The sequence below is a fragment of the Poecile atricapillus genome, chromosome W (assembly GCF_030490865.1).
Source record: "Poecile atricapillus isolate bPoeAtr1 chromosome W, bPoeAtr1.hap1, whole genome shotgun sequence".
NCBI classification, from domain to species: Eukaryota; Metazoa; Chordata; class Aves; order Passeriformes; family Paridae; genus Poecile; species Poecile atricapillus.
The window spans coordinates 32,207,921-32,222,497 of record NC_081288.1 but is presented as its reverse complement, the minus strand read 5'-3'; the positions used below and the strand labels follow the sequence as shown (position 1 = coordinate 32,222,497).

Below are 14,577 nucleotides of genomic sequence, written 5' to 3'. Positions count from 1 at the left end.
AACTGGAAACTGCATAAATTATTAAGGAGATCCAGAAGAAACCAGCAAAATATTCATCCATTATGTAAAATGTGAAACTTTAAAGTTCAGCTTAATTAGATTAATTTTTATATTTTGAATATGTAGATGCAGCAGAAAAAAGGCACAGTCACTACCATAAAGCCTAAATATAAAACTTTAATAGATTAAACAAATAGAAGAGGAAACTGCTTTTTTTTTTTGAGTACTTACAATGTGTAAGAGCTTTAGCACATCCACAAACCTATCAGGAAAGCAAGAAAAAGCAAACAGTTACATTTTAATTGCCCAATTAAAATAAATTGAGTATTTATTAAGTGTAGCATTGACACTTACACTTTCTCTGAGCTCATGATCTCCTTAGCAATATGGTAAACCTTTGTTTTCTTTCCAGCTGCCTTACCCTGCAAATGAAATTACATGTTACACTACACACCTACTAAAAGTGTCATAAAGATAATTTCCAGCTGTTAGTTCCTTAAATTCAATGTAATTATTTGATAGCTACTTCTGAGAAAAACACTTCATACTGCTTTGAAATCTCTTGGCTTTGACATCTTCTGGTTTTTCAGGATCTGTGAGAAAATCAATTTAGCTTGTATCTGGAAACAACAATATTAGCTAGGGGCAGTTTTTACAACACTGTCAGCCTTTTCTTTTAATTATTACACAAAGCACTGAAGGCCATAATGAATGAAGTTCTAGCAAACAACAATTACTGGTTTAGCAAAAGTACTAAAGTACAGGTACTATTTCTATCTTATTTGATTCCCCTTTTTTATGGTTAATACAGCAACAGTAATATTTTCAGTGAACTCAAATGTGTTTCAGAAACATCTTAAAAGACGTACATTTTCCTTACTGAAAAACAAGACAAGAGAAAAAAAAAAAAAAAGAAAAAAAATCATATTGAAGAGAAAAGCCAGTTTCTGACAATCTACTAACGGAGCTGCTGGAATACATAGCAACTGTACTCCAAAGATGCAGATATGTGAGCTTTGTCATCTGCCTGAAACACTGTGGAGATGATTTTGGGTTTCACATGCATATCTGGCTTCCAAAAAACCAATGGCACTGTCCAACATCAGATAGAGGGAACAGGTATAACAAAGCAAACGGGGAAGGCATCGGGATGCAAATGTGTATGCTACACAGTGTAACTTCCATGTGTAACGTGTGTAGTGTAACGATTCCCATCAGATGGAACACCTTTCTCCAAAACAGCTCTCATGATTTGCCATATGCTTCTCTGCTGCCAGCTGTCACATCTATTGCACATTCAGGCTTTCATTAATGGGCTACAAAGAAAGAGATGATGAGGAGCCTTAAAATCACAGGATATACAACTCAAGTGAGATGGAACTCCTGGGAAGGCTGTATTGAATATGGTAGAATATGGGCACTGAACAGTTTATCTAGAAAATCAGATACCAGTGGCATTTTATCCACAAAACTTTGGTTCATAAGCACTAAAGTTGCAAGATTTCTCTGAAGATTTAGTTCTTCTCAAAACCTATAAATTAGTGTCAAGTGCTGGAAAATAAACCGTGGGGCTGGAAAATAAACCATGGAACAGATAGTACTCATTGGTTGGTTTTAATGATATTGTTGTATTCAAAATGAAAAATAAATCTAAATTAAAATTTTTCATTGGAATTCAAATGACACCACACCTAATTACTGAAATAAAATTAATTTCTAAATTAAATAATTTTGCATAACAGCACATATGTGCTAAATACATTATTTATTTTATATACTATATAGATAGACATCTGCACACAGATCTGGAATTTTACTTATGAAATTAAACTTAATGCTAAAGAACACTGAGATTTATCCAGTGTGGGTCAATTGCATTCAGACAAGATTGTAACACCTATTCTCAGGCCTCTGTGCCTATTTAGAAAGCACAGCTGACACGATCCCTGCAAGACTGAATTCACAAGTAAGTCAATTATGCAGAGCAAGGTATCTGCCATCACTGTGGATGTGTCAGTTGCAAATGAGATGAAAATTAGTATTTTGAGAACAAGATGCTACCGCTAAACAATTACAAAACGAAGTATCACAGCCTGTTTTCAACCTCATTTGAAAGACTTTTCACATACCAGCTGGCACTGAAAGGGCCACTTTGCATTTGCTCAAAGATACTCTGGCTCCGAGAGTCTCTAATGGGAGAACCAAAGGGATACAAATAAGGCTCTCCGGCACAACACTGGAAGGAAGCCCTGTAAGTCCCCTAACAGATACAAAGCATCAAAACAGCCACATGCTTGCGGTAAGGAAAAATAAAACAAGCCCAGCTGATGACCGATGCAGAGACTGCTTCATTCTCCTCTGCAGCTGCTCTCGCTGTGAGGAAGTTGGTTGTTAATTCCCAGCTGCCGGCTGCACGTGCCGCAGGCAGCTGAGGCCAGCAACAGCAGATGCCTCACAGCAAGCACTGAATTACTCCATAAAACCTGCCTGAGAGCCCTCCTAATAGGGACACTTTCCTGCAGAACTCCATTGTGAAAGGTTGAGGGCAATTCTAGAGGCACGAAAGTTAGCTCCTATACAGGTGAAGTCTTGTTTAGTTTTACAGGAACAAGCTTTTCTCTTGACTCTTTCCGAATTTAGTCCTCTCGTTTGGTTTAACAACATTTGGGCCCACCATGCCAAGTCATCTCTTCTGCACTCTAAGGTTTCATTGGGTTTTTCTGTTTATCTTGTTGGGGCTTTGTTTTTGTTTTGTTTTTAAATTAGTTTTAAAGGAAGGAAGCAGATACAACTACTATCAAAGGAAACAGCTGCTGGGACTGGTGCTGAGGAGAGGCACTGGTCTACAGGCAGGCTGATTACAGGGTGTCCAGGACTGAGAAAGTAAGACCATGGGTACCCCCAGAGGGAGAGACAGGACCCTCATAACTTTATTTAATTCAGAGTACTTAACACTGTCTTCCTGCTTCTCATTTGAAGAAGAAATAAGATTAAAATAAGGAAAATCACTCCAAGCTAGCACTCACAGAAGGTAAAAGAAGGTCAGATCTCAACAGGCAACAGATGGTTTACATTTGAAAATATCCCAACAGGTTACAACTTATGAAATACTGCAAAAGTGAGGAATAACTTCAGAAGATAAAGATAAAAAGATACCTGTTTGTCTTCTTGAAGATCAGTTTCCCCTTTGCTGGAATCAGAATTTGTGTCATCATCTTCATCAGAACTGTTCATGATATCTTCTTCATCTGACTGAAGATCTCCCATTACCACGTTGGGATGATCATGATGTTCTTCTAAGGACCTAATATTAAAATATATACATCATACTTCATTTGTATAAAGAGCTCTCTGTTTTAACCCACAATAAGTGACCTACTTGGTATCAGAGACCCTGAAAATAGTAGTGGGTAGTCTGAAGACTACAACAGTTTGAGGCTTTTCCACAGTGGACTTGTAACTCTGCATCATTTTATTTATGCTAGTATTAATACAATGCTCATTAACAGCAAGCAAAAGCCACAGTACCTTTGGAGTATTTATATGTTTTGTGTCCATCAGAGTTTGCCTAACAATAAAGTCTGATAAATCTATACCCTTATTGCTATGCACATGTATAGAGCAACATTTGTACTGTGTGCCAGGATAAAGAAAGATCATAGCCATTTTGCTATCCTCTATCTCACGGCAGCAGGTCTTGTTCCAGATATGGTACTCACACTGGAGCTTTCTGTGTGAAATTCTAGATGCATACATACGAGACTGTTTCTCAATGCATATGCTAAACAACTGCATCAGTGACGTCAATATCATAACCATTCTGTCCAACAATTCTTCTTGAAAGCAGGAAAGCAGAATCTTTTTCTGTTAAGAACACCCATCCCTCAGAAACAGACACCTTTTGGATAGCTGTCAAAACTATAAAACATAACCTTGTTCTGCTGCTGTATGATCATTATAGAGGTCTCTTTTTATTAGCTTCAGCCATATTTGCAATACGGGAATTGCATGAGACAGGCACACAATCTCCTTCCTCTAACTAGCCTTCACAGCTTCAGTAGAGATTTAAGAAATGCAGTTCTAGAAGAAAATAAAAAAGGGGGTAAGGAAAGACAAATAGGAAAACAGACTAGAGGAAACAACCTTAAGTTTTTGAAAGCATGGAAACACAGCAAATCTCTGGACTCCTACTTTTAATCCTTAAAAATATCTAATAATCTCCAATTACACTAAAGCTATCTAAGAATCACATAATCTGTGTTCAAGGTCTGCAAAAATGATGTTGGGATGCTACAGATTTTTGACATGAGCCAAAATTGATTAGCTATCCTGCAAAAGAAAAAGCAAATCTAGGAAGCCTTGTCCACAAGCTGCTGCAGCCAACACCTAATTTTGCACAGCCAACAACTGCCAGGGCTACACACTTCTCCATGTACCTGGCTCTCTGCTCCCAAGGGAAGGAATAGTTATGACTGTTTTTCTCCTTGCTTTGAATCAGAGGAAAGCAGGGATGGAGGGTAACTATTCAGACTTGCCACCTCTATCTGTGATAGCTGCCAGAAAGAAAAGCTGTCACCATGGATCCCACTGAAGGTTTCTGCCAGCAATCTGAAAAGCAGAAGTATTCATCAGGGCTCAGGTTCAGTATTGGAACTGGCACTGTTAAACAGGTTTGTCAGTGAAACAGTGGGACTGAGGGCACCCTCAGCAAGAATGACCAGCATTCAAGAAAAGGGATTCTGCTACAGCCAAGTGTTTATTACTCAATGCTCAAGATAGAGTTAAAAACAAACTAACACAAAAATGCTGATCACAAATAGAAATATATTTGGAGATAAAGATTAGCTGGCCTGTGGACAGACCTTGGTCAGGCATGAAGACATAGAGAAGATTAAAATAACTTGATTCTATTATGACAACACAGGAAGGACTTGGGAAACTCCCAAGCAGCTACTGTCTCCCAGAACTGAATGGGGGGGGGAGGAGGAAGACGCCTGTAAGCTCATCACTGAATTCAACAAGGTCCTGAGCCAAGACTGCAGCAGCCTAGGTGCAGAGAGACACCCCTTTACTTGGGTTTGGAAATTATCAGCTTTGTGCAGGAAGACAGCAGCCACCAGAGAGATGAGTGCTGATGTCAAGAGCATATGGTGTATGCCAGGGACAGTTCCCATGGAGTCTCCAGGCGTTTCAGGAAGGCAAAAAAGACAGCTTTTTACTGGAGATTTCCCCAGAATCACTCTAGCAGGAAATTAAGGTTTCTACAGTTATTCATTAACTTCAGCAATTCAGAAAACTCCTTGTCTAGTTCCTATAAGTCACAGTCAGCTGAAAATATTTATTTTAGCAGATGTCACTTCACATTCTTTTATTATGACAAACATCTTTATTACACCAGTAGCATGACATGAAGTAGATATATGCCCCAGCTTTAGTCAAAACCTGCAAGAGAAATTACTGCTGCTTCTTCCTTTACTAAATTACTCAGCTTTGCCATCCATGTCTGTCACTGAATCTATCTCTGATCAAGGGAATGTTTTTCCCCACTACAAAATATATGAAGTGCTTTGTCTCTGACCACACTGGTCAGAGGAATACACTTTTTAGTCCATTATTCATTAATGTCTATTTTTGCTACTAGATATTTTATTGCCCTTTTTCCTAGCCTTAATGCTGTTTTAATTCCTGTTGTAATTTCCTTTAACTGAGATTCCTTCTCATCAAGAAAACATTGTTTTCACACCTGTGACATCACTGTTCTTTTTCCTCAGCATATTCTACTGGATGCCCACTCCCAGATTTTGTTGTCATTTTCCATTTAAACTTTTCAGAGCAGCTGTGCCAAAACAGGAGCTTTAGAAAATCCACCCTTTTGGAAGTCAGCAGACAGAATGCTTCCAGGTATTCTATATTTTACTTGCACAAACACAATCCCCTCACCACTGAAGGATGAGGAACAAACTAGCTGGCATGCGTTGTGTGAAGCTTCTTCTAAACATAAGATTAATCAGTTTATCTAATAGAAAGTTTCAGTAAAAAATAAAAAGACTACTTCAAAATTTTAATAATTTACTAGTGATAATTTAGGATGTGTAATAAGTGTCCACAAATGACAGCCACTCACTGTATAAGTTTTTTCTTCTTCCTATATATCACAAGCACTAAGCACTAGGCTCCTTTTCTGGCCTTCATGGTGCTTATGCACCTACTATTCACGTAAAGGGAGCTATGATAGCTGAGAGTACCACTTTTATCCTGTATTTGCTCAGTTCACAGCCCTCCGATTCTTCCACATGATACATCTTGTTGAGGGTTTTTTGTGATATTTTTAATATTTTTCCCCTTCTTTTCTTTGCTTTTTAAAGAAAAAACACATTGGATGATTAGATGATTAATGATTGAGAGTCAGTTCACCCTCAGCCAAAACAAGCTATCAGTTCAGGGACAGGATGTAATACTGAAGCCAGGAGTAGATACCTTCCTGGTAGTATCTGCAGTTGTGTCCTCTTCCTCATAGAAAATGGGGACAGAGTTACTGCGTTCATTTGTGTTTATCAGCCACGTGCTGAATAACACGCAATTCCCTTCACACATCACACCTTAACCTTTCATGGTAAATGCTACGCCTTTTCTGGTGAAACAGAAAGCAGGTTTGTATTTACTGATTACTCTTTTCTGTACTTTTACCTCTGAAGTCACCTATAACACAACTGTATGTGTGGTTCTCTTTAAGTTATCTCTGGATAAAGTGAAATCTCTTGCATTTTAGCTGCCTTTGGAAATAGTAATAAATCTTTAAATAAAGTCTTTTCTAACACATTAATCCCCCTTCTCCAAAATACCACAAGCATGCAGTAAGGCTTATTTTAAGTGGCTCTTCTGATAGGTATTTTGGGGATACTGTGAACTGTCTCTATCTTGTTCCCTCTTCATCGCGATTCTTTGTCCTACCCACAGCAATACCAATAGAAACTTCTGCATTATCAGTCATGTGAAACACCAGCCCTGCCAACTCACTGTGCTGTGCACTGAGTAAGAACATCTTGCTGTATCTCGTGAGCAACATATCTAAATATAGATGTGGGGCTTTTTTATTTGACACATAAAATGAAGGAACCATTAGATTGCCTTGGAATGAACGGCTTATGGGATGATGCATATATGTTGTGCTGTATTTTCCTATTGCAATAGTAAAACACTAATGAGATAAAACATGCTGGTCCTAGTAAGACATACATAGAGCAAGATAAACTGTCAAAAATTGCCATCAGACTATTACCACTGGGAATCGGCATAAAAACCATTTATTGTCTTCAAGAGATGACCAAGACTAGTTCAGTATATTTTGTCTTATAGAAACTTCAAATGCACCTGTGGCTTCACTTTCAGACACTGTTGATTTGGACCCTGCATAGGGCACTATAACCTGAAGTCACAATTAATATTTCAGTCTCTGTTTTCAACTCCTTTAGAAGGCAAATAGTATTTTATGGTTGACTGAAATCATTCAGAAAGATTCTCTGCCATGAAATGCTCCAACATTAAGTATTTTATAGTATATTGGAATGACTTCAAGTGTTAGCATCACCATAACTACTAAAGCTAGTTTCCACAGCTCCAAAGTATTTGCTAAAATAGATTCATCCACACTACTGCTTTACACACATTTCCTTGTGATCTTCATTATTTTTAGATCTTTTTCCTACTTTCAGTAAGTAATAAAAATACGTAGGAATGCTCAATGAACACAACACTCTGCTACACTCTTAATTTCTCATCCTTTTATTGTTCTAAAAGGAGTCTCCAGTATCCTCTGCTTTATCCTTCTGTCTCTTCTTCCAATATTTTTTTGCACGTTTTTTGTGGGTGTTTATGTTTGTTTGTTTGTTTATTTTTAAAGCAAGCTTTCAGCATACAGGCAGAATTATACAAACTGAAGTTCCCATTCAACTAAAAAATACACACCACAACTTCAGAGAGCAACTAAACAAGCCCCATTATAATATTTCATCTCAAATCCTTCTTGTTTCATTACAGCATTTCACAATCTTTTCACAGCTGCTTGCACCTCATTTCTCCCCCAGAGAGCAAGCAACTATTATTAGTGCTTATCCATTTTCAATTTTTAACATCACCATTCCCTGCAATCAATTTTAGTAATTAAGGCACATTCACCTGCTGGCTTTTTAAGACTTAGAAGTGCGCTGGTTCTCTGTGAAGGCAATAGCTGATATAACATTATTTTTCTCATGGCCCATCATACTCCCAGTAGCTGTAAGCATGCCTCACTGATTCCCCCCATGAACCGTAGTTGTACACTTCTGGGAAAATGCAACAGTGAAAGACCTAAAGAAATAAAATGTTCTATGGAACCTTTTCTGTTTGGTCCTATCTAAATTCAGAATCCCTTTCAAGGAAGGACTGTAAACATAGAGCTCGAATTAATGTCCAAAAACAACTTAGGAAGTAATTCCCTGATTTGGTGCCCAAACAACAGAAGGTGCTCCTTCAAAGCAGAAGTAAAATTAATACTTGGTTAATAACCCTTTTGTTTTGTTTAGTGAATTTCTTCTGCTTTTTCTTAATGCTTCTTTTTAAAGACAGTCCACTGTCTTTATTATTTAATTACTGCAGGTTTTTGGAAAAAGAAAATCAGTTCTAGGAAGCAACCATACTTGGCAAAGCACTGAGATAATAAAGGATGCCAAGATCATGAGTGAGCTTCTATGGAAGGTTTAAGAAAATACATAAAGAAATTAGTGATCAGCAAGATTAGTAAAGGCATCAATTACTGCACTTTCTGAATGAGTTACATTTTGCTGCAATAACTCCCATCCACAGCAAGCCTGAAGAAGTCAACACTAGCACATTTCCTTTTGCAAACCAGTCTAGAAAGCATAAAGATGAATTTCAGATCACTCTAGATGCACCTGGAGCTTAACTGGAGCTTTATATTCACCTCTTATTTGAACTTCAGATTCTCTGAACAACAGTGGCTGTTCACCATTACAGCTAAAATATCCCATCCCTTTTTGTTGTTTTCATGTCCCCCTGCTTTTCATTTCTCCTTCAGGCACACTGGACCATGAAACAGCAAATGAAGATGAAATGCAACCCAGGCCAGGGGGATTACCTCTCTGAATTATTTCTACAGCATCAGTCACCTCTCTGGTTTGATGACAGACTCACAGATGTAAAAAGCTGAAGGTGAGATCACATCTCTCTCCTCTAGGTGTAGTGGACAGTGTGAGAAAGGCTGGTGGATGCTGCTGCGTCTCTCGCAGTGCTGATGTGGCTGCCAGCACTGGAGACTGGTTGCCTTATTGCAGCCAACCTGCTTGGGCTTCAACTTCCCTGCCAAAAATGGCACCTTTTCACAGTAAGAGGGCAAGATAGCAAGGTGCCCTCTCAAATATGATTTTACACAATGGCATTAACATTCTGCAGTAAGAAGTCAATGATATTAGTAAGTTATTATTATTATTACAACTAGTAAAAAGAAAAAAAGGCAACCAGACATGAATTTTTATTGGTGTGATCCCAAGGAACATGACAGTTGATTTTGATCTTCTTTTTCTTTATATTTTTTAAGACTGCCTAACTAGATCATGCCTGTGAGATTCATTAGTTCCTTCTGCAAGCCATCCTTCCACAGGTGGCATGGCAAGGAATAAAACAATCATTAAAATAAAGTCTTTAAAATAAAAAGCAGCACAAAACAAGGTCCAAACAAACTGAACTGATGAATCCATGACTACCTGCATCGCTTAGAACTGCTGTGCTATATTCTCTCCTGGCTAGTTAGGGAATTTAAAGGATTCAATTACAAATATAAACACTCCTCAAGAATCACAGCTAGAAAACAGAAACAGCTAGCATCCAGCTGAGCAACTACAATTGAAAATATTTTGTGCACTCCAGGTTCCTTTTTCAAATTTCGATTTAAAGACTTCAAGAATTGAAGTAGAATTATTTTAAACAGTATCATATGTACTGTATGCACTCATTAGTGTATTTTTTTACAGAAAGCCAGGATGCTCAATGGCAGAAATACACTACCGAAAGAAAAGCTCAATACAATCTATTTGAAATGGATTTTCATTCAGAGCCACTTGCACTTTGAAAGCTGTCTGCTGGCTCCTGGACAATGGGCTGGCTGCTGAGAGAGGCCATGTGGGAATGCCAGGAGTTTGCTCTTGCCAGGAGAAACACCAAGAACTATTGTCTTTGTCCCAGTCCTTACCTCTGGCACTCACTGGTTACACCTGAGACTTCTGGGCAAGGAGGACATCACAAACACTGTGAGAGCTGCAACTGCATTTAGCCTATTAGATCATGCCATTAGCAGCTCCTTCTATACTTGGCTGAGCACATTGCACACTTCTGCACCTGACTTGCTTGAACCAAGTTATCCCAGCGTTTGTAGCCAGCAGCATTCAGTCTAGCATTTCTTATCCTCAGGTCAAGACAGCTCATACTACTTTCTTCAAGGAGATGAAAGAAAAATACAGCTGACTCACACTCTAAGGAAAAAAAAAAGCAAGAAAAAAGCGCACATTTGTCATATGAGCTTCACATTAAAATAAAGGTACAAAATTTGTTAAGTAATCCATTCTGTCAGTCACCCTACTTCAGGCACACTATGATCGATACAGTCATGCCCACATTTCCATGGCACAATTTTAAAAAGAATGGTTTAAAAAAAGGTGCAAACAGATCTCAAATTATCTCCTTATTTAGCTGTGATTTGCAAACATGAGCTCCTGAGGCCAGAGGCACCCAAGAATGGCTCGTCACAGGCAGCCTCCCATGCTCACCGAAGTCATCTTCAGTGAGACCGTTTGTTGACAATTCCTCAGTTCCCTGGAAAGTTCAACATAAACACACATGCATGCTTCAGATGTTTCTACAGTCACCACAGCAAAGCCACATCAAAAAAGAAATGGATAAGAAAGAAGTGTCAGTTTAAAAGTCTGCAAGAAAACTGGTGCTCACAGTGGGACAGCTCAGCTCCTGAACAGTGTGGCACAGCTGACATCACGAAGAAGCAGGACAGACACTCAAATTGACAAATTATCATGAATACTAACTAAGATCAAAAGTGGGTTTCTACGGAATGTTTAAAAAAATACATAAAGAGATTAGTGATCAGCAAGATTAGTAAAGGCATCAATTACTGCACTTTCTAGATGAGCTACATTTTGCTGCAATACCTCCCATCCACAAGCAGCCTGAAGAAGCCAACACCAGCACATTTCCTTTTGCAAACCGGTCTAGAAAGCATGAAGATGAATTTAAGATCACTCTAGATGCACCCGGAACCTAGCCCATCGTAAATTCAAAACTGTCACCTGAACTTCAGATCTTCTTAACAACAATGACTGTCTACCATTAGAGCTAAAGAATCCCCTCCCTCATTGTCCTCTTTATGTCCCCCTTCTTTTCCATTCTCCTTTGGACATACTGGACCATGAAGCAAAAAATGAGAGTGAAACACAGCCTACACCAGGAGCTGTATTTATCTTACCCATTCCAGCAAAGGTGCCAAAAGGAGATGATGCCAATGTAGTAAAATATGATCCAGGAGGATACAGTAGGACAGTCTTGAGCACTGGTTCTGGAAAGTGAAATACTGTGGCAAAATATAGGGATTTAAACCCTTGGCTGGAATCATATAAAAGGGAAAGGGGTCCCTGCATTGGTGTTTTCTGTCACCAACAAAAGCTGTGAGGGATTACCTGTCTCCCAGGGTAGGTAAAGAGAATTTACACTCATGAGCATACTTTGCAGCATGACTTTAGAAAGCACAGTTTAAAAAAGGTGTGAACAGCTCTCAAATTATCTCCTTACAGAGATTTAGAGCAGAACTTAGAGCTTTTTGCCTTCCCCTATCATGAATTCTTGTTAAGAATTAAGGGAGAGCTGCAATGCTCATGGGCAAGACTTTGGAAGGAGCTCCTGGCAAAAACAATATAAAAAAGGGCCAGAAAAATATGGCACTCATTCTAACTTCTCTCAATTTACAAAACAGACCCTAGTGGAATGAAGTAGATTGGGAAATGACAGCAAGATCAGAAGAAAAACAACACTTCGTTTTCCTGTCACACAAAAAAAGGAAAAACCACAACAGAACTCTAGCACACAGAAAATAGACTTCTGGAAAACTATACTATAATTGTGACAAAAAATACCAAAACAAATGTATCAAATAGGAAAGGGAAAACTCAGACCAAGTGACAACAAAACTTCCTATTAATACCCATTTCAAATAAAATTTACCTTACCCTGCCTGAACTACCATGACATTTCAATGTCTGTTCCCTATAATCAGAGTCAATGCAAGGCCCTACCCAGTATCTTCTGTATTGACTCAGCATTACTTCTATGATTTTTGCATGACTGTTCCTGAATCAGGGCTCCAATATCTCTCTTCAAACAGTTGCTCACTCAATTTAAAAATAACGCACATCCTATTGCACTCAGGTTTTTTTACATAGCAGATATTGAGAAGATGACAAAAGAAAGCTGAGTAATAGATTACTCAAAAGGTAGTGACCTAGATCTGGAACAGAAATGGAGTGGCTTAGCTCCTAAACACACAACTCTCTGCATGCATGGGAGCTGATGCAGCTTCCTGGACAGTATGTCAGAAAAGAGAGGATGAAATAGTTTGGTCAAGAGTAACACAGACTAAGAGTAAAGACTAACTGAGCTGCTTGCAAGATTAGACCCATGTGATCTCTTCCTCTAATCTTTTGCACAAATTAGAAGAATGAGATTCAGACATGCTTCATAAACTTGTTCAGCTCATCTAAAAATCTGTACAGAACAGCCCACCTCCACAAACACCACTAGGAAAAAAGCAACAAAAAATCCAAGTGAACTCTGAGCTGTTGAAATCACTGAGCCATAAGGCTCAGATTGTAACTTTCAAAATGGTAGGTTTGGTAAAAACTACCTTCATTTATTTGTATGCATCTTAAGTATTTCTTTAGTCTTCTGCTTGAGTAGAACTGTTTTTCATAAGCACAAAGATATCTTAAAGAAAAATTAAAACTTGTATAAACCTTATGTTTCTATATGAAACTTATTGGATTCTAGCATCTAAAATTAAACCAGCATTTCTTTACCTAAATTTTGTCTAGTGCATTGAAACAACATAGCTGCACACTTTTGTAAATCTAATCATTAAAACATCTTTAACTAGGTCAAATAGAAATGTTGGGTAAGTGTGGCATATTAATAGCACTGTTGGCATTTAAATAAAAAACCAAGTTTATATTTTGGTCACTTTCTTTAGACATTTATTTGTGCAGCCCAAAAATCTTACTGTTTTACAGATACTATTACATTAGAATGCAGTTGGAATATCACTGTGCCACAGAGCTCCACAAGCACATTTCCTGAGCTGATGCTGAAAATAACCACAGGAAAAGGCTGCTGTTGAGCATATAAATGGGTCTTTCATCAATTCTCATATCACATTTGACTCTCCTCTCTGCATCTGATGTATTCTCTAGAGCTACATTTTGCTAATTTATATCACGGTTGGCAAAAGGAGACAGAGCGCACACGTTGGAGGCAGGGGAGAAAGGCCAACATGGGTGACAAATATGCAGCGTTAACTTAGCTTTCTCCACCTTTAAGGACAGGAAATACATTTGAAGAATGCCAAAATTAGGAAAAACACAAACATGGAATAAAAGAGGAAAGAAAAAGATAAAGCATTGCAGATTAATTTACAAAAGTGCGTGACGTTCAAGTTCCTGTTACCCATGACCAGGGGGGTTAGGAAGGAGCCTAAGAGACACAGCAGCTTATGCACGGCTTTGCTTCCTTCGGGCTCCCTCACAGCACACTGAGCCACCCTCCAGCTGGAGCCAAGAGCCAGCACACTGAGCTGAGGGCAACGTCACCGGAAGGACAAGGACATCCTTGTATTGTATCAGGGGAGAAATGGCAACAGAAGCTTGGACATTTTTGCTATCTCTGGTGAGCATTTCTTCAGTGGGAAGCAAAGGGTAGCACAGTTTACCCTCAAAATGACTCTTTTAATGCATATAGATTGCATGTGCATCAAGGTTAATACGATGTAATTTTCTAGACTGCACAAGACTGTGACCAAAGTAGCCACCAAATCTTTTGGAAAGCAGATGAGGATTCACCCAGCAGCTGGGCAGCACTCACAGCAGCGCCTGCCTCATCACCACTGCCACCATCTTAGTGCCTCTTGTACTCACAAGCACACCCAGCCCTAACTAAATAAAATAAAAAGGTAACATTGAGAATTGAAACTACATCTGTTTTTATGTAGCACTTGTAACACCACCTGGTAACTTCCAAGACTTTCATTATTGCACCTCCAGCTCTGTCAGGAGTTTCAGAAGTTTCCCTGGCCATGCCAGCCTTCTTCACCCACCTCTTTCTTTAACCAAAATCAAGAGGGAGCCCTTAAAAAGAGGGATGAAACAAATATCAAAGATGAAAATTCCTTTTTATTACCATCTTGGGGATCTTCACAGTTATTTGCATGTCATAGAACATTTTAAATCTTTTCATTACTGGACTGTACACCAG

General features: G+C 38.6%; 1 protein-coding gene across 2 annotated transcripts in view; it reads right to left on the bottom strand.

The window, feature by feature from the left end:
- Positions 1–14,577, bottom strand: part of LOC131591415 (FYVE, RhoGEF and PH domain-containing protein 6-like) — a 70,870-nt gene that overhangs the window by 38,313 nt on the left and 17,980 nt on the right. For both annotated transcript variants that reach the window (XR_009280360.1, XM_058862086.1), the window contains exons 3-5: positions 3,157–3,304; positions 355–422; positions 232–262 (exon numbers count right to left, since the gene is read on the bottom strand). Coding sequence is in view for 1 of the 2 variants with exons in the window: in XM_058862086.1 (XP_058718069.1) it covers positions 232–262; positions 355–422; positions 3,157–3,304 (247 nt within the window). In the remaining variant the exon portion in view is untranslated. The remainder of the gene's footprint in view (positions 1–231; positions 263–354; positions 423–3,156; positions 3,305–14,577) is intronic.